This window comes from Phaethon aethereus (assembly GCF_964289735.1).
Source record: "Phaethon aethereus genome assembly, chromosome: 1".
NCBI lineage: Eukaryota > Metazoa > Chordata > Aves > Phaethontiformes > Phaethontidae > Phaethon > Phaethon aethereus.
The window spans coordinates 68,541,137-68,562,636 of NC_138575.1; the positions used below are offsets into that span (position 1 = coordinate 68,541,137).

The 21,500-nt window shown below is 38.8% G+C and overlaps 1 protein-coding gene across 1 annotated transcript in view; it reads right to left on the bottom strand.

Annotated features, from left to right (window-relative positions):
* The window catches only part of KDM5A (lysine demethylase 5A), a gene marked incomplete at both ends in the record, with an annotated part of 47,949 nt that overhangs the window by 14,436 nt on the left and 12,013 nt on the right, over positions 1–21,500 (bottom strand). Inside the window, 12 exons of the mRNA XM_082011653.1 lie at positions 299–654; positions 4,477–4,594; positions 7,630–7,780; positions 8,025–8,149; positions 8,407–8,588; positions 8,714–8,908; positions 10,124–10,243; positions 11,053–11,215; positions 12,919–13,100; positions 14,700–14,858; positions 15,970–16,089; positions 18,485–18,643. Of these exons, the coding sequence (XP_081867779.1) occupies positions 299–654; positions 4,477–4,594; positions 7,630–7,780; positions 8,025–8,149; positions 8,407–8,588; positions 8,714–8,908; positions 10,124–10,243; positions 11,053–11,215; positions 12,919–13,100; positions 14,700–14,858; positions 15,970–16,089; positions 18,485–18,643 (2,030 nt within the window). The remainder of the gene's footprint in view (positions 1–298; positions 655–4,476; positions 4,595–7,629; positions 7,781–8,024; positions 8,150–8,406; positions 8,589–8,713; positions 8,909–10,123; positions 10,244–11,052; positions 11,216–12,918; positions 13,101–14,699; positions 14,859–15,969; positions 16,090–18,484; positions 18,644–21,500) is intronic.

Consider the following 21,500-nt stretch of genomic DNA (forward strand, 5'->3'; position numbering starts at 1 on the left):
GAACTCCTTAACACCGAGGAAGCTGTCTTGTGTGGCATACTCAGTGGTTTTTATTGAGGGGGATGAATACCAAAGACAGCAGCAATTCACAGCCTCCTGCCACTGCGGAACATGACAGGAAATCAGGTCTTCTACAACTCATCAACAACCTCAAAACCAACTCAAGCAATCAAACTGCTAGGAGGTGAAAAACAATACTACAGCTTCAAAGCCCCTACTTTTCACCACACTCCCCCACAGAAACTGAGAATCCCTGAAGCGTGTGACCTATAACAACAGTTTGCAAAGGAACACTCACCTGGCCTGCAGGCAGACCTTGGCCTTCTCCTCCCACCTCTCAGAGACTGTAAGCAGCTCCTGCAGCTCAGCCATGGCTTTCTCTACAGCATGGTGTGGTGCCAAGCCCACACCTGAGTCAATCAGCTTCTTCATCACATCTAGGGTGACCCTCTGGGGATCCAAGAGGGTGGACCTCACCTCATCCAGCCACCGTGCTTGCTGCAGTTCTTGCTTCAGCCTTGGCAGTTCAGGAAGTTCTACATAAAGGCCAGAGCCCATGTCTATCAACTCCTGCAGCTTGGAAGAGTCTGGGATCTCATCCATCATAGCTTCTTGAGCACGCTCGTGAAATTCTTCCACATCATCAAGCAGGTTCTGAAGTAACGTAACAGTACAAATCAATGACGAAAAAACACCCAGAGAATCAAAAGGGAAAGCTGAGGGTTGTATGTGATCATCACATAATCAGTCAGAGCTTCTACATACACTGCCAGCTAGTTTGTCACAAGGCATCAAGTCTGACACATATTAAGTAACAGACCTCTAAAGTAATTTGGCCTAATGTTTCATGCGTATTAGGTGGATGAAACTCTGCACCTAAAATAGTACAACTGCAACTAACTATAGCTGCCAACAGAACAGAGCAGAGTATTAAGCACTGCCCAGTCAACATTCATTTTAAAATAGTGGGGGGGAAAGGGGACTTCTACAAACAGATCATCCTTTCAATCTAGTGTCGGAGCATTACAGTAATGATGGTAGTACACAACAGAACACAACATGCTAAAGAAAAAGAACAAGCCAGAGTTGTACGAGGATGTGAACACCAAAAGATAACAATGGTCAGGCTTTAAATTATTTCCTAAAGCAGGCTCCCTATTTAAACACACCTGGATTTTATCTCAAAAAAGGAAATAAATAAAAATGCAAAGCCCTCTAATGAAAGGAGACAATTTCACAGAAATCTAACTGCACTGCTGCAGTTGTCCTCAACCTCATGTTTTGGCACTGCAATGAAAAAAAATCAAAGAGAGCAGACAGGAGAAAAAAAAAAATCTCTGCAGGAGATTCATTCAAGGACATTCAACCAGTATACTCAATTGATTCATTCCTGAGTCTCTTTCAAAAAGACAGGTATTTCTGATAGCAAGTCGATAGTACAATGAGGAGCAAAACCTGCATTTCCTAACCCTTGGCTTACTGCCCTTTTTGTCTGATGCTGTTTTTCACAACTTTTTGGAAACCAGAAGGCACTTACAAAAAAGAACAAGATCCATATTATGAGAATTTTGATTTAGGAAACATATGCTAAATGCTTCCTAGTGACAACAGTAAATTATTACAGTTTAATAATTATAATGCCTCTTGTGTCAGAAAATACTCATCATCCAGCATTACAATTATTTTGCAATTCATTACAATGGATAATTGCATTCAAATGCTATGCTGAAAGTTAGTGAGTGCTTAGGCATAAATGATCATTATCCTACTTCATTCAGAAACTAAGAGACTATGGTTCATAACCAGTAAAATGATAACATTTATTTTATTGGTTAGTTATTATGTTGAAGCTTCAAGAACATACATGTGCACAGAGTACTTTAACAGAATCAGTTTCCTAAGGCTGGAGGGGATGGTGGAATTAGAGACTAGCTGGGTGAAAATGTTTAGACAAAAATATGAATTAAAACCATTAAGAGTTTATTGTATGCCCTCAGCTCAGTCATTTACAAATTATGTCTTAATCAGAAGCAGGTTTTAAATACACTAGAAACAAAGAACTCCCTTGAGAACAACCTTATAGGTTATATAGATCATGATAAATTCCATGAATAAATATTAGTAAATATTTCTGGTTTGTATTTGGAAAGTATAGTAAAATCTTCCTATATGAGGATGATAACAGGCTTTCCACTCTATTAGCTGCTGGGAAACAAATTAAAGAACATCTTTGAAGGATAAAGATTAGAGTCAATGGGCCTGGAAAATCTGTATCCTGAAGTTCTATAATTTTCTGAAGGCATCCGTTTTCAGCAACAACATGCTGAAGACAGTCCACTATAAAGTCTCTCCATGATATCAACAATGAATTACCATGGAAAAGTTAATATGGAATTCATGAATGAAGGAGGACAAAACCCACACTAGGAAACACTCATGGAAAAGAGACCTTCTCAAATAACACTATATGTTATTATATGTTTGGTTATGTCAGGGTAGCTGCACATATGGTCATGTTTCGAATTTTAGGACCTCAATCTAGCACTACAGAACATTCTTCTTAAAACTGTATCAACAGAGAATATGTAGTTAATATGTAATAATAATAAATGTAGGTTAACATACATCTCAAGAACCAATTCTCAAGGTGAGAATTCTTTATTTATTAAGGATGTTTCTTGAAGGAGTTTTCCAGAAGTTGGTTAATAGGCGAAACGCTATTTAACATTTCATCAGTGACAGAGAAACAAATTAAGATTACTGCAGAAAACACTTGCTATGATACAGACTGCCAGAGTGATAAACGGTAATAGCAGCCAGGGGAATCAGTATGATCTGGATTACATATTAGTCTAGATTAATTCAAAGACAGGTGCAAAGATATACATATATGAAGGACAAGAAATGCAGGCCATGCATACAGATTAAGGGGGCTGTAACCTGAAAAACAAGGCTGAGAAGTATTTACTGAACAATTGTCAATGTGGTATTGCTCTCCCTTTCCCCTGAAGAAACTCACCAACATAACCTTCAGGACTTTCTACCAAAACAAAGGGTAAGATTTACCTGGAAATTTCAAACTATAGATAGCTTTAAAGATGCTGGAATAAAAGTAACTGGTCCAGAGAGATAAAACTGGGCTGCCTGGACAGTGACAGGTGGGGAGCATCTTTTATCTTGATTTAGCTACAGTGAGACTACCACATCTGACCACATCCACTGCAACAGGCACCTTGAAAAATGTATGCATAGTCAAGTAAAGTGCTCTGCTCAGTTGCCTAAACCCTGACTGCCACACGCAATAACCCTGCACTGTCTGAGACTGCCACATAAAAGAACTAAGGTATTCTTCCAGAATGGCAATGGAGACCAGGGGGAATACTTTAGAGAATCTAAAGATGCAGCAAAAAAAGCCAACAGGATGCTGAGTTGCATCAACAAGGGCATCATCAGCAGAGACAAAGTCATTATCCCACTCTACTCAGCACCTGTCAGGCCACACCTGGAACACTGTGTTCAGTTGTGGTTCCCACCATGCAAAAAAGATGTGGACAGGCTGGAGAGGGTCCAGAGAAGAGCCACAAAGATGATCAAAGGACTGGGAAGCCCACCATATGAGGAAAGGCTGAGAGAACTGGGGTTGTTCAGTTTTGAGAAAAGAAAGCTTAGATGAGACCTTATCGGAATGTTCCAGTATTTAAAGAGTTACAAAGAAGATGGAGACTCCCTTTTTACAAAGACGAGGGGTAACGGGCGCAAGTTACTCCTGGGGAGATTCCAGTTGGAAGCAAGAGGAAAATTTTTCACAATGAGAACAACCAGCTGTTGGAATAATCTCCCCAGGAAAGTAGCAGATTCCTCAATATTGGATCTTAAGTTTCAGAGATTCAGCTGGACAGGGTACTGGGCCATCTTGTCTACACTATGCTTTTGCCAAGAAAGGTTGGATCAGATGATCCTTGAGGTCCCTTCCAATCTGGTATTCTGTGATCTTACAGGTGACTAGATATCCATGCTTAGGCTACTAAATTGAGCACTACATACTCAGATGCTCTGACTACAGTAGCACAGAAGTACAAACTCATTGCTTCCCGCTTAGAGACATGCTTGCAAATGAGCAGGAAACATATGTTACCATTCCATGATGGACAGATGGCAAGATGTCATCAGTAAAACTTCAACGGCAACAGCAAGATTACCCAGTAAAGCAGGGAGGCACTGAGCTATATGTAACCAGAGTATATTACTTCCTTTCTTGAGGCCACAGATACCATTGCAAAGCAGCTACTTGCTTTATATTAGAAGCTAGAAATGAAACACCCCATTCAATCCATCTCTGCCAGTGCAGCACCAATTCTTTAAAAAAAAAAAAAAAAGCCTTTCATCCTTTACATCAGGAAATATTATCTGTATTAAAAAAAACACAGAACAAAGCAAAAAGCATGACACAATATATCTGAGCAGATGCAAACTTACCTTTACTTGTCGGGCCTGGCTGATAACACAGGGCAAGCTAAACAACTGCTGTACAAATGCTTTAAGCTCCTCCATAGTTAGTTTGGTCCGTGTCCGTCCGCTATCTTGGCTCTGTCTGCTGTATGAATGCACATAATTAAACAATATTACATGAGAGAGATGATCATCCCTGGATTTACTCCCAGTGACAGAAAGCTATCAAATTTACTGAGAAGCTACCAAAAAAATTCCATCACTTGAGAACTCAAAAAAACCAAATTCCACACGAATTACAAAATCTTGAAAACTAAATTTAATGTAACTCCTCTAAGTCTCTTCAGGAGAATTTACCCTGCTCTTCAGAGGTAAGAATGTCTACATGACTTTCAAATTGGGTTTGTTCCAAATAAGTAAAAGAACATAGCCCCAAAAAGCTTGCTTTAGGCAGCTCAAGAAGTTGACTGCCATGACAGGCACTGACAAGAAGTCTCAGGTATATAACAGCAACAAGGTCTGAAAAGAAGTCTTATTTTCTAGAGCACTTTCTCTTGTAGCCAGAGAACTGTTGAAACTGGCCTTGCAGCAGGCCAAGACTGCTACTGCGTAGGACATGCTCTGCAAAGTCATTTCCATTAAATATCACTCGCAGCAAGCATCACAAGCCTGCTGAATCCAGTAGAAGACTTAACAGGGACACACTGCACAAGTTAAACACTTGGAATACGTATCACTGACAGGCACAACTATTTCCAAAGCAGGATAGATCTTTAACACTGAAGAGTTGTTCCCTGCTAATGAATCTCCATTTTATTACTATAGAAACATTAAAGAAAAACAAAATTTAATCTTTCAACCTATGGACTTAAGTATTATTGTAAAAGTAAAATTTAGAATAATGATCAAATATAATTACACACCATGTAAAACTCAGAGGGGACTACTACAGACTTGGACTAGCTACAACAGTGAGGAGTGGTGGCTGCAGTGGACCTGCTGTGCCTCCGATACTCCTGCGCGAGAGTGAACGGAGTGCGGCACTCCAAGAGACACCACTGCGGGAGGGCACTGTCTGGAACATCGCACTGGCATTCGTCCCTCATCCAATCATGGACTGCCACAGCATAAGATGCTGCACAAAAAGATACGACTCTCCCTGCCTACCGAAACTCAACACTTTCAACAGCGGGGAGAGATACAGGACTGAAGTACTGGACACATCTTCACAGCCCTGTGTTACCTATTTTTCAGGTTTATATATAATCAGACGCATAAGGGACAGATTTTCTTCAGCTACATTTGACCATGAGTTTATTGCAGCTTTAATCCCTGCCAAATTGTTCTGTTTGAGCACTCATTTTTAATTTTCTTTTTTAATAATCTTATCCTTTGTGTAAATGGGATCCTTCTCAATGTACTAAATATGAACATAAAAGTCAAAGAAGCTGAACATGACCTCTATATTTAAATTTCCAAACACTGTTCATCAAAGAGTTTTCAAAAATCTTTCTCAAACCTCAATTTTGTAACATATTGCTATTTAGCATACAACAGACCTCAAACGTATATACAAGTTCTTTTTTTTGCCCCATGGAATTCCTTTCAGCTTTAGATAAGACACACCATTGAAAGTTGTCATATCTTTCTACCCCTTGTGTTTCTTGAAATAGTGCTGGAAATCCACTGAACAATTAACTGAAGGCAAGTCTGTTGAGAGAAGGTTGACACACTCCAACAGCAGGAGGAGGAGGAAGCAGCAACAGCTGGGAGCTACCTAAATAATGAAACTGCACTAGGAACAGGGCAATGCAACCCCTGTAGCATTGCTTCCCTCACCCTTACAAGAGTTCCAAGTGACCATACTGCTGTGCTAGTGGGATTCTACATGCAACAAAAACCAAACAGAAGAGCCTTCCTTCCCCTACAAATACAGCAAAAATGCTTCTCTATTTTATAAAACCTCTCCTATTACATCAGGCATTATATTTGTATCTGTGGTTGTAACTAACATTTCAGTGTTCAAATTCAAGCAATTATGATATGCATTATGTTCAGTGTACTAAAGTTGGATATTATAATTAACAAGGTATTTATTTTTTACTCCCTCCCTTGAAAAGTCTTAGGTTATACACAAAAACTACACATGAAAAAAAAAACCCAACCAACTACAAAGCCAAATCTCACACTTGACAGAGGAAATGCAAGATACAAAAGTTTACCATACAACCTGATCAAATTCTTTTCTGTGGGACTTTGATTCAGTGCACAGAATGCATAGCAGAGAAGGAAGGCTGAAGGCTCATGACAGCCGAACACAGGGACACATCCAGCAGATTGCTCAGGTAGGGCAGAGTAACACTGAGGCAGCCACAGGCAAGACAGGCACCACAAAGAACTAAGGGAGTCTAAATTGACAAAAGTCACTGAGGCAAGTCACTACTTTTCAGCCACGTATCACTGACTGCCATGGTCCGTCCCAGGAAGTAAAAGACTGGCTCAAACTATTGACTGTTTTTGCTCTCTGCACTGCTCTGCTCTGCTCCCCAAGATCCTTCTGTCCCAGTCAATGCTGGCAAGACACATTTCCTTTGCATCTTCCAGTAACACCACCAGCATCACAACACATTCTGCAACTTGAGAACAGCTGGGAAAATCATAAATATTTTTGAGAAATGCTGTAGCAGAAGATAGAACTGTGCTTGCCTCACCAACCATAATTCCTATTTCCTACTTTTCAAGCATTTTGCTTTGCAATCCAATGTTTGAACAGATTTTCTTTCCATAGCTTTAAGCTATGTACTTAGCCATACTACTTAAAATACAAACATTCACGTCAAGACTTATTTTCATCGCGTTCTCTCCTCTAGTTCTCTTTCCCTATCACTCTCCCATACATTTAGAGAAATACCTGATCAGCAAACACACTTCTCCACAGGATTTCACATTTCAGTACGTAAGTCAGCTGAAAACAGCATGTTTAACACATTCTAACCAAGTCCATTTTGCTGGCTCTTTGTGTCACTGTATCTGTCCCCCCTACCACTCAATGAGTCACAGCACTAAGGGCAGGAAACACTGAAAGAAGTTAGTAGGCAGCGAGACTTGAAGGTTCCTACATTTCCAGGCCCAATCAAGTAAAAAAACAGATGGAAACTGTTAAAAAAATGCCTGTCCTACCTGTGTTTTTGCTTTTTGCTCAGAAGCAGCTGTGCTACTGAGGCACAGGTCTCTGCTTCTTTCACAGCATCTCTGAGCCTGCGGAAAAGATCATTCTCTGGATATTTCCTGTCTTCAGCATCCTCCAACATCACTCTCAGCTCAATCACATCTGAAATAACAGTACATTAAAAAATTGTATGCAAAACCAAGAGATTTTAGACTGCTTCAAAGACCTTCAATCAAGGTTCCAACAGGCTAGTTCAATTTGAAATGCACAACGACGAGTTGCATTACACTCTCAGATTAGCTCATTTCTTTTTTCCACTAAACAATACACAGTGTTTCTCTCATTAAATACACAGAACAAATGTAGGAGTTTCAGGACATCCTACTATGAACAAGAGAAGTCTGACCTTTCTTGTGGTTGAGATTGGCAGACAGAGCCTCTGTAACTCTACTGACCCAAGTGTCATAAGACTGTGCTCTAACTTTCACGCCGTACAGCAAAGAAGGAAGGTCTTCTAGTGGGTACCGGTACCTGGAGATACAGAAGGCAAATACAGATTAATGCCCATAGAAAAGCCATGGTATTGCTTATATTGAGTTTTTCAGCTGCAACAAGGCCAGAAAGATGGAACATCTATAACACCTGCTGCCTTGGAACCAAGAAACAAGCAAAGAGGATAAAAATAGCCCTTGAGAGAAGTGTGGCCAAATGTTGTATTTGGTCACTGCTCTCCAGCAAATTACTGGATATGGAAGAAAAATAGGGGGAAGAAAAAAAATCCTGTGTACCTTAGACACTTCTTCTGCATGGGACATGGACATAAATCAGACGGATGGTATAAGCATACTAGACGCTCAGGATTACAGGAACACGTAAGAGCTGACAAGAAGCACGTGGTTCTGCAAGCTGTGCACTGACGCTCATCATCTGGAACCAGTTCAAACACCTCTTCTTCAGACATCAACACTCCCTAACAAAAAAAAAAAAAAAAAAAAAAAAAAAAATATCAGACATTTGCTAAAAACTCTAATCCAGGCAGGGGGAGGGGGAAGCAAAAGTTCTTTTAGAAGCAAAGAGAGTTGTCTTATTACTCACCATCTGTACAACAGACTCTCTTAACCGTGTCTCTTCCTCTATCATTAGAGTCATCTCCTTGCAGACCATGGCAGCCAGCCCAACATCCAAGCACTCTGGATCTGCAGCCATCTTGAAGATCAGCTCTTCATGGGAGAAAACACAATGACGTCCTAGCCTTCGGTAATGACTCACACACTGACGTCCAATGGGAAGCTACGAAAAAACATCATCTATCATTCTGGGAAAAGACATTTCAAGATGACCTCTTAGCTTCCACTTTCCTTCCTTTGACAAAACTTGGGAAAAGACTGAGAGAGCTGTATCTTATGGGACAGAGCCAATTGTAACAATCTTCAATCATGTCACAGATGAGGACAAAAAAGGACAGCCATGTTGGGGGGGCATCTGGCATAACCTTATGTGCCTAACTTTCAGACACAAGCTTAAGACCTGTCCTTAAGCTCTTTTTACTTTCAGTGGAAAGAAACTGGCACCAAAAAGAAGATTACCTAGTTTATGCCAAGGTGAATGCATTGCCCTGTGGATATTACTATGCTTGGACATAGACATTTAACACAAGATGCCTAGAGTTAACCAAAATTGTTATCACTCATTTTGTGCCTTTTAAAGCAAAAAATATAAAATGCTAGATGAATTTGCTACACAGATTTCTGGTTACATTTTGAATAAGCAAAGGAAATTTCATGTGGCTGGTGTGAGTTTAGCAGTTTTTCAGAGACGCTATACACAATTATATGATGAGCACAGGAGAAAAGAACATTGATATACTGTCAATCCTGAACAATTTTTCTCATGAAATGTTTTTTTTTCCTGAATTCTCTGATTAAGGACTAAAATCCCTATTTGAAGATAACAAAAGAGAAGTTAAATAGATAAACCACAGATGAGATCGTAACTTCCAACTGTAAACCCTACATAGTGATAGGACACACTTGTCAATTGACAACTTACTGAAGCATCTACATAAGCTATGCTCTGGTGTGGCATGGCTATTAGAACAAGCACTAATATGATTAAAAGGTGCAATGAGCTGGCACAAAAGGAGAACAAAAGACTGTATATTATATGCCTGCCTCCAACATTCCAATGACAACAGCTGTTCAACTCAGTACATTAATCTGTACCAAATTCAGAAGGAGGCATCACAGAAATACTAGCTAAAGGCGCTGTGAGATGTCACTTTTTGGTTAAATCAATAATTAAAGAAGGAAGACCACATGCCAAAGTTTCAGTTTGAAGCTGCTTAAAAGTATGTGCTCATCAAAATTGTTTAATGGAAACTCCCATCAGTCTCTTTAACTGCTGTACCAGGAACTATAAATATAAAGCACACTATGTAACATGTTACTAACACATTCCTTGCAAAGATGATGCAGAGGCATAGCAAACATATACAAAAGAACAGACCCAGTCAGCAGTGCAGAAGTTCACAGCTTCAGCAAAGTTATATCCCTGGTTAAATCCAGAGTGATAGGCACGAGGAAAGGTCACAACAAACTCGCCAGCACACTGATTGGTCCTGTATACCTAATACAAGTAAGGATAAAGGAAAAAAAGAAAAAATATGAAACTTGCAACAAAGTTTAAGACACAATTACAAGACATTTAAACACCACTTTCTTAACCTATGGATCACCACAGGCAACACAGCTACCCCAAAAGTGGTAAGGATTCTTAAAGTGAATCCTCAATTTATAACCTCACTCCAGAAAACATACTATATAGGCCAACAGTTAAATTCCTTTTATGAATCCCAAAAGGCATGTTTCTCTATCCTCATTTAATGCATAACACCACAAAGCGCAAAAGCTTCTGGAAACAGTTTATGGGTTGCTTTGTTGGGGTATTTGTCAGGGAAGCAATTTATCCCAAGACAAAAGCAAATGATAGCAACTGCTGCTTAAAGGTCTGCAGTCAATTATGTTTGGTCAAAAAAACATTTTGTAATGCTGAGATTTCTACTGAACATAAGACAAGTATTTTACCGTCAAAAAGCATTTCACAGACAAACTTGCTGCTATGGCAGGGAGTTGGTTTTTTTCTAATTAAAATTAAATGTAACACACAATGTACACTTGTTCTGTAAGATATTTTATGTAAGAAGCTTGGCACACTCACTTCTAGTATAAGATAATGTAAATTTCATAGTGAGTCTAGGGAAGATTCTAGAAAATAGCTTTAAAAAAACACCCCAAACTAACAAATTGAATACATAAATGTCCACCATAAAAATTCTTCAGGGTTATGCCAAACCATTGTTACACAAATCTGGCACAGCATGAAAGAAAGAGAGTGCATAGGAGTACTTATATAAGAAATGCTCATGTGCTACTCACTGGTACACCATGTTCCATCAGCACATTGGGGTTCATAATAGTGACCAGCTGATGCAGGAGATCGGGCTGGGATTCAAATAGCTCAGGAGCCAATTCCTTCATCACATCCTCTAGCTGCTCTGCTGCATGAGAGGGCACGCCATACCATGTCTTTGGCTCTCCCCTAACAAAACACAACCACAGTAATAAATACATTACCTGAAGGAAAGTAACGGTACCACCCAACAGTGCCAACCAAGTACACCTCAAACCTAGCACCACTGTCCACACAAGCCAAATATTTTGCATACAGACACAAAGATGTATTTAACTGTCTTCTTCAGGATGTATCATTCTAATCAGAAAAATCAATACACTACAACACAACTCTCAACATACCTGACAGCATGCCATGACAAGTCTAACATGGAAGATAATTGCCATTTACCATGCTCTAAAGTTTAGCAAACAAAACCTTGGCTGTCCAGCTAATGTTTAAGAGAAAAGAGATTTTGGTACTCCTCCACTCAATTACGCCTGGAGTAGTCCTATTCCTGAAACCAATGGAATAGTATACCAGCTAAGAAGTGGAAAGAATAAAACACAAAACAGTGCAATGAAATATAAGCAATCCTTTCTAATATACATAACCAATTACTGAAAACCAGTGGTCCACTGGACTTCTAAGTTAAAATACCTAATAACATGAATTAGTTAAGTATGAGGGAAGAGACCAAAACTAAACAGAAAATTACTTGAGAATATATTATCCCAGTCCTGTCTTAACCAAAATAAACTGTAATGACCTAGTATCTACAGTGCTGAGGTTTATTTTTTAATTTTATTTTATTACGAAGTACAAGCAGTAGTCTGCTGAAATACCTGAAACCATTTACATAGCACTATTTAACTGTCTTAATAATCTCGCCACCAACCATCTCAAAAGTTAGATGAGGAATGGTGCAGCACTTTCTGTGGTTCCTACAGGCTTCAGTGACATCTACTGGTAGGGGACAGATAGTAAACCCCAGCAAAATACTACTATGCATCTGGGCTGCTGGAATTCACCAGCTGACACAAAACTCTCACATACTGATCTAGTTAATAGCATGCTGAGGACAACTGAACTCCAAACAAAATGAATCCCCCTCCTGAGCCTGTAGACCAGGTCTTACTAGCAAACATGCTTCTCTAGAAATGAGCACAGTCTAAAGGCTATCGACTTATCCTTACCAGATGTACAACAAAGCTTCTATTCTGAAGGGGTGCTGCCCCCAGCTTTCCCCTCCTTCCCCCCTGCTCCATCCACTGTGATTGCGCCTGATGAACTGGGAAGACTGTAATGCAAACAGTTAATCTGTCACGATTCTTCTTTTCAAACACAAACCCCAAACACCAGAACCCTTCTAGGATTGTTCTGAAAGTCAGAATTATTTTCAAATTTCTCTTCTCTTGAATAGGAGTATTTCTGTGTATACACACATCTGCTGCTGAACTGTCAGCTCTGATGCCTGTGTAAACCACTAGGCAGCAGCTTCCATTTCCCGCACAGGGGCATACCAACTTTAGATTATAAAGCAGGGAACTGTAACTCAGTTCAAAACCAAATGCTTTTGAAGAAAAGATGTGAGCCTGTAAAGCATGATTTTACAGTGACACTGGATTTTTGGCAACACAATTAATCAGTTAATGCTAAAGACTAGAGTGCTTATACCAGTATCTGTGTTCTCTTTTCATCAGCTTCACTTAAGAATATGGACTGCTCATCACATTTAGCTTTTTGGTTAAAAATGTCATGAGTGTGCACAGGCATTTTCAAGTAGAACTACAAATTTACTAATGGCAAACAGGGCAGTGTAAGGCAGATGCACAAAGGAGAGCCCATACCAATGCAGGTAGTTGATGGAATAGCTCCAGTGATCTTCAATATGCCAGCAAAATGAGGAAAAGCACATCCCTACGTACAGCCAAGGTACCTTCATGCCAGAGATATCTGCATTGATGTGAGCAAGGACTGACTGTTCTAGAATTGGCATGTTATTCAAGTTCCAACCAGAGAGTGCATAATCCTGTCACAAAAAAAGAGAAAAATTCTGAACAAATCAGAACAACATATGGATGCCAACTCCAGAAGACGAAAGTACAAAGGAAGAGATCAGCCTATCCATTTCTACAGTAGACAATGGGTAATACTCTGCAAAAATGAAGCATTAGAACTAGGAAATACTTCCTTAAATACCTCAAATCAGCAATCAGACAAAGATTTAAGGCCAGTCCTAGTATTTCAACATACATAACCCATCTTCTTTGGATCAAGGCTTATATACTTAGGCTTTGATCTTTGTACGAAGTTTATAGGTTTCATGTTTTTCTGGTGGAACAAAATACCAGCAACACTAGTAGAAGAACAAAAGATAAAAGTCTTCAATAAAATTGGATAACTTAAGATTGTAAACAATGCAGTGAATCTTACGTTATTATTTCAGCTTTTTTAAGACCTGCTTTACTGCACTGCAGTTTATCTTGATCTTCTTCACATATTACTTTAGAAAGTTTTCTCAAGAGGAGAAATTCCTAAGCACTCATTTCTGAGAAGACAGCATCAGCACTTAAACAATCCCATCTTTACTTTCAAATACAATTTGTACAAAAAACAAGAATCCAAACAGAGTGCCTTAAAAGCTCACTACTGTGCTTTAACATTAGTCTACTTTCCACCTTAAAAAAAAAGCTGTTAGCAGAGATTCACAGTCATTTTAGGCATAATCCCATAGTTGCTGAAAGGACTGGTCACACCCTCACCTCAGCCACACATTCCTACTGTTTCCTTTGCTCTGACACTATATATAAAGACAATGCAGTGAGTCAGATTACTTAAGTGATCTGGCTAGAAAATACTTCAAATTACTACTTTCATACAAACAGATCAACAAGCAGTTCTGACTCACTAAGCAGCTACACAATCACTGCATAGCCAACAAAGGTACTGGTATGGGTGGAAGACAATAGTGAGCAGGATTATCTCTTCTAGCAAGCAGTATAAATTGATCTGGGGCAGTGTAATCATGAAACCACACCTTTACTCTCATTTCATCTGAATTTAAACATATAAGCAGCCAAAAATTGACAGGCTACAGTAAGATCTGAGGGAAAATAGGTAATATACTTACCAGAAGTTCTTTATAAAACTTTCTATAATTGGATGCCGTGTCTACCTCTTTTCATTCTTACAGTATGCACAGACAGAGAAACAAGCTAAATCCAGTTAGTTTATTTTACATATTATGAACCTCCTAAGAAGGTTAGAATCATGTTTCTGTAGCTAACTATAATGAAAAGGTTCAGAACAAGAAAGAAGAAAAATCTTATCAGTCTCCTCATAGTCAGGCATACTGCAACAACTTGCATATCTTCGCCTGCTAAGATTAAGCAATACAAGCCAGGTGTGACTTAAATCATGAAAAGCAGTTTAGCTATCAGCAACCAGATCTGTAAAAGAATCTAAAATATCAGATTAATGCCCTGCTCAAAAGGGATGTTAAGTGCATGCAAAAGCCTTAAGCAACTTCTTCATGAAAAAAACCCATGCTGATTTCTGACCTAAATTCTTAATGTGAAATCTTATGCAGAGCAAAGAATGGGATCGGTTTGCATATCCTGCTCCTCACCTCTTCCTCTGGCATCAGCTTTCGTCGGCCATCCTTCACTGGGAAGCCACTTCCAAAGTCCTTGGATGAGATATCAGCCCCATATTCCACAATGACATCTTCTTCTATGCTGCTCACCAATCGCCAGAATTCTTTTTCTACAAGCTCAGTAGGAACCATCTGAAAGTGGAGAAGATGTTACGGTATGTGCAGATAAGACCTGACATAAAAGTTACCATTCAAGCAGTACATCATTACTAATCCCCCATGAATTTTCAAACACCAAAGGCCACTCCCTCTCTCCCCTCCATTTCTTCAAAGTCACACAGTTAGATCTGTAATCCTTAGTAGTGGCTGCAGTATAACAGAAATAGGATGCCACATCATAAGGGATGGAATGAAAAAAAAATAAATGGGGTTACCAGAAGTACAGCTAAAAAGACGGGGAGAAGGAGAGAGCCAGCAGAAGCCAAGCAGCAAACAGTATGAAGAGCATGCAAATTCCTAATTATTTCAGAGGATAATAACCAGAACTTCTGAGTAACAGTAAGGAAATTCAGATAAAGAATTGTGTTCAAGAGCGTAGTCTTCCTATAGCTCATTACAACTCTTATTTATATTCATTGATTTATGAAGCTTATTTGTAAAATAAGTTTTGTTCCTTGCTTCGCTCAGTGTCCCAGAATTGTATCATAATCAGGAGTCCTTAAAAGCTAGAAGCTTTAGCAAGAATACCCATAAATTACAAAGAACCCAGAGAGGAGAAGGAACTTGGTGCTGCATGCAGCCTACAGGACAGTAGAATTGTGGAAGTGTGCCAAAGCAGAAAAGCTAGTTGTAAAAGTGCTGCTGAGATGCAGAACAGAAAAAAACCAACCCTGACTATCAGACAGACTCAGTCTATTGTCTACAAGAAAAGACTGTAACAGGAAGGAAAACAATGATTTACCCTCTGAACAAACTCAACCAAGACAAATGCCATAGGAAGGGCAGGAGAAAGACTCCTTTGCCAAACAAGAACAAGATACTTGGTTCAATTAATCAAAAAGGGCAAGAACTTAACCAGAGTATGGCCAATAAGGTATACACCAACACCTAATAAAGCTATCTATCCATCACAGGAAAAGGATAAAATGAAGTTGAAATGAGACCAGATGCCAGAAAGCTAAATCGTTTGTTTACATGTTTGAAGCTTATAGCACTTCTTTAAATGAAGCTAAGACGTCTCAGCAAAAATCCAGGATCAGCTAAAACATTCCTACAAGGAATCACAACAAAAGTTGAAACTCACATGGACCGGCATGTTGAAATAATCAGACTTGAAGTTATCAGCCATTTCACCAAAGCTCTGGAGAGTATATTCCCTGACAGCTTGTTCAAATCCAAAGGCCTCACGGGGTTTGTTGCATTCCTAGGAGATGGAACATAAAAATATTGTTCCCTGCAGCAGATTATGACACAGTTACATTTTTAGCAAAAAAAACCCCTAGTGTCTAGAGTCCTTACCAAACACAATAAGCTATCAGTTTTGAGTGCTCTCCTCAGCTGAAGAAGTCCTACCACAATGGAAACAGACCAGAATTAATTGTACAGAAGCTAATCTAACACTGTAAACACCAATGCTACACACTTCTGCTTTCTTGCCCAAAACTAAGTTTCATCATCTATTGCTGCCAGCCACAGAGTAAGACAGTGCACAAGAAGCTTAGACAGCCGTAAGACATTTCTTAGACCAACTGGATTCAAGCACCTGCAGAATAACTGCACAGGAACAAACCCTGCAAGTGCTTCAGTCTTATCAAGTCAGCAAATCATCAACTGATTTGGTGCTGTTAAAGTATATAGGAGGAAAGAGGAACAAGGAAATCAAAACACTGCAATGCAGCTAACAAGACATGGTCCATCTGACAGAAAATCTTCAAGTCTTCCACTCCTCTATCCCCATTCATCCAAAGAGTGCAAAAAATACTAGTTCACATTTCAGCTACTCTGCCCACCCATTTCTACAGTGTCCTTTTCAGCTCCTTTGTATCTGACACAATGTTTATATATACTAGTCATATTTGAACACAAACATGACATAGAACTATCTCATAGTCAACTTTTCATTCATAAAGAAACAGGACTGGAACAGAATTCAACAGACCAGTAGTTACTTTTGTTTCAAGAGAAACTATCCTTAGACATTTATCAAAGTAGTTCTTAAAATGGAGCCTGCAACAGAGAATCTACATCTGTAAACACTGTCAAACAATGTTTACCTGAACAGATATAAGAGCCCTTACCCTATTCTTCCTAGCTTCTGTTCCAGTACCCTGCTGTTAACATTACTTTAAGTATCTGTGCACAATTAACATCTAAAGTAAAAACTGAGGCAAAAAGCACTACTGAACATTTCAAACACTTTTCTGCTGTTATTTATTCACTCCCCGTTATATAATATAGCTATGTTTTTTCCATTCGTCCCCTTACTTTCAATTCTTTCCAGAATTTTTCAAGTACTTCTGTATCATTTGCTAGTAACAACTTATTTGACACCTTAATTCTCCTGATTTTGTCCCCACATGCATATTTCTTCCTTGCACACAATGTATCCCTGTTTTTACTAGCAGTAGTAATAGTGATATTTCTTGTGAGTTTCCACATGCTTAAACCACTGCAGTCACTATATTTACCACTATATTCTCTAAATTACCTCCACATTGGATTGCTGTAGTTTGCTAATACTCCTTTATTGCTCTCCCTTAAGGGAACAACAAGTAGCTTAATCCACTCTGTGACTGGCAGCCCAAAGGGTTAGTTGCATCTGCTCCCTTGCCTGTAACTATGAATTTCTACCTCTATCACAACAGCATCTACCTGAGTCCATCTGACAACCTAATCTCTCTTGGTGAAGGGTTAGAGAGCAGTGAGCTGATCCATCTCATTATGTGGCTGCACAACTGTTCACACACCACCATAAAGAAAACTGCAGAAGCCCACAGCCAGGAAGGGTGTGGAGGATGTGGGGGAAAATGGGCATATACACGTGTGTGTCCAACTGCCCCTTTTGGAAAAAACACACGGTCTAGAAAGTTAAAGGCAGTCACAAAATTACAGATGTAGAAACAGTAAGCTTTTTTCCTCTGAAACCTACATCTACCAATTTCCTGAGCTTGTATAATTTTTAAGACAAATACCAAGCCAATCAAATGATATTCGCTGCCTTTAGCCTGTTGATCAGTCATCTCTCAGAACTCAGTAGGTTGCCTTTTTTGAACAATGAAATTCAACTGCTTCCACTGTCAGAGCCTCAACAGTTCCTTTTCTAGTCTAAACCAAATCTAAAATACCTAGAAATTTTAAAATTAGTTCCTTCACTTTCTGCCACAACATATTCTAACAATGCTACGATGACTTCCCAATAATCAAAGCTCCCTGTGATGCACACTTTGATTACTTCATAGTTTACAAAATGTCTCATTGTTATGCTGAAACGCCCATCACAATCCTACTTCTCACCCTGATTTCCCACTACCAGTTAATCAAATTGAGTTTCAGCTCTTAGCATACAAAGGCTGAAGTTTTAGCTGTCGCATGGCCATATAATAAACAAAGGTTATGGCCAAGCTCTAGAAGGAACACTTCTCTCTCCTTATGGCTCATCGACCAAGAACAGCTGGAGATTCACAGCTCTTCTTGACAATATTCCGAACAAAACTACGGCTGCTACCCAGATGGAACAGCACTAAGCTGAACTGCTTTTCTTCTGGTCTTTCCAGGAATATGAATATACATACAAAGCTTGAGTAGTTCTTGAACTGTACCTCAGCAACGCACTTCGGACACCTCCAGTCACCTTTGGGTACATCGGGTAAAGGAGGAATCAAGCAAAAAGTGTGATAGCTGTCATCACATCCATCACACAGTAGCAGTTTGTCCTCATTATTTCCTCTGCCACAGAATAAGCAAACATACAGATCAACCTGTGGGGACAAAAGGAAAAAAAAAAAAGAAAAAATAGAAGTTACAAAAAGTTTTCTCATCCAGAACCTGCCTTCCTGAAACTAAGGAACAAAGAATGTAATCCTAAAGTCCGATATATGAACGTGAATGCAGTCTCCTCTGTTTTCTGAGAGGCGTTGATAACAAATGATTATACTTCAGTTTCCCAAAGCAATAATACATGGGGGGCAGCGGGACTTTGAGTGCTGCAAAATAACAATCCAGTTCAGCTGGACAAGTGTTTTCTATATAACTCAAAGTAGCATCTCATTTACATTATTCTAAGGCAAAAGAGTTAAGTTACAGTTTTCAGAACTTCATGCTTTCAATCTCTTTGGGTTGCTCTCATGTAAAACAATTCAAACTCAATCCCTACAAAGAGCACATGGCTAAGGAATATCTCCAAAAACTATTTCAGAAACATACATGCCATCACTTGCAACAGTACAGTGATTATCTCTGCAATGGAAAAGAAGAGGTAGCAAAATCCATAAACCTACAGACTTCAATCTAAAAGTTCAAGGGGAGGGGAAGGAAACTGCATGTAAAGGTACCAACTTCTTTCTCATTTTCTCCAAAATAAAGCATAAAAACTCCAGATGATAAGAGAGAAGTATTAATCCCAATACAACAGCAAACAATTTTCACACGTGTCCAAGAGAATCTCTCAACAAGAACACTAACTGGGAGATATTCTCAGGGACTGAAGAGAAAACCATATCAACAGGGTTTAAATTTTCTTTGCTGTTGCTTACTGTATTGTCCAAAGGACTTTTAATATAAATATTTGATATAGTACTGAAGATCTGTAACATAATCTAAATTAAGAAACTATGTACTACTTTATCACAGCTAAAAAATTATCTTATGTATAAATTTTGAATAACAACATGAAATTAATGAAAAACACTTGCTCCAAGACCTGCTGCTACCCCTGTCAATCACTGGGCAACCCGCACTACCCATATTTCCTTCCCGCAGCTCAAAATAACACCAGAAGTGGTGGCATGGTTTTTGGGGGATCTCTTATTTTCATGAACATGTCACAAAAATATGTGCTTTTAGGTTCACACAGTTGTGTTAAATAGTTGATGTCAAGCCCATCTTAGTTATACCAGCCTAGTTAAGTATGCAACTTCCTAACTATGCAATAATACACCACTTAAGAAGATTGCTCAAGTTTCTTAAGAAATAATTTTAAAAAATAACGTATTTTCCCCTTTTTAAAAAAAATCCATGCACTCACTGTCATGGATATCACATCTGTCTAAAACACCAAACTAGTTGTTTTTGTTGCAGGTATACAAAAGGGAGGGAGAGTACCTTTGCAGACATTTTCAGGTTCTCTTCCCAAAACTAAAAATGCATTAAAATGGCAATCACAGAATAGCCTCCTCTTATGTCAGCCCAAGTGATGATTTGTCAAATACAAAGACTGCATTGAAATACATATCCACAACAAGCTATCTGTGATTACACAATAACCACAAATAAGCCTCCTAATCATGTAATGAAACACAGAAAGATTATGACGATAAATAACTATATTTGGTGGGGAGGGGGCAGAGAGTAAAAAGAAAAAGGTGTGTCTTTATTTCACAGTTAGCATTTCACAAAAAGATAATGAATGAGGAAGAAGTACAAACAAAACTGCAGCACGGTATTTTTCAGACAAAAGTTACATAAGGCTAATGTATCACCTGTGCACTTTGAAGACCGCTTTCCCTGAAGATCTCTCACCCAAGTATTAAAAAAAAAAAAAGTGTGGAACCAAATGGTACTAAGCCACAGGATTTCACAAGATTACAGTTACAGCAATACAGTTCCAAAACCACAGTTCTGTTGCTATAGTATTTTCATTTTCTCTTATAAATAGGAGTAAATGGAAAGAGTGAAAAAAAAAAAAAATACAGTTTTCTATAAAGAAACAGAGACTAGACAATTTTTTTTTAAATTAAAGCATACTTAAACAAAACAGTCACAACACTTTACACAGACTAGGAACACCATATACTCTGAAGCAGTAGCACCATTAAAAAAAAATTCAAGTCACACGAATTCTAACTTAGCTGCAACTGCACAATGATCTGTTTTTTTAAATATCCGGCTTCTCCCACAATTTTTTTCCCCAGAAGGCATTTCCACCTATAAAAATATAATTATACTAAAGACTATTGGTTGCCTTGGCCTTCTACATTGAAATTGAAAATAAGCTCTTGTAAGTGTTCTCAGGCTAAGAAAAAAGAACAGCTGAATTATTAGTTAACACCCTAATTCCTAAGATATTAAAAGCATGCATCTTCAGCATGCTAAATTATGACACTTTAAAAGTAAAAACTCATGTGGTATGCAAGACATTAAGAACACCTATACACTGCTTTTCCATGGTCAAACATCAGAGCACTAAACATTTAAATTTTCCCCTTAGGAGTTTCTCTTGCATAGACTTGAACAATGACTAGTTTAAACTCAAAACAGAAAAGTCATGAAAGCTGGAACTGCTAAAAAACAAACTCCTGAAATACTGGACCACCTCAAAATATCTTTTAAGGAAGAGACGTAGTATAGTAATTGTTCTACAAAGAGGAGCTCAAATACAAAGTGAGCTACTGAAGGCATGCAAGAAGTGTGTGGCAAAGCCAGTCCTCAAACCCATGATCAGCAAGTACCTTCACATTGCAACATTCTCCCTGTCCAAAAGATTAAAACAGAAACCTAGAGCATAGATTATTTTTCAAATTACTGTTCATTCTTCCCATAACAGTATCACTGCTGCAGTGTCCATCCATTCATCCATTGGGGGGTGTTTTAGAAAAAAAAAATTTAGTAAGTCAATGA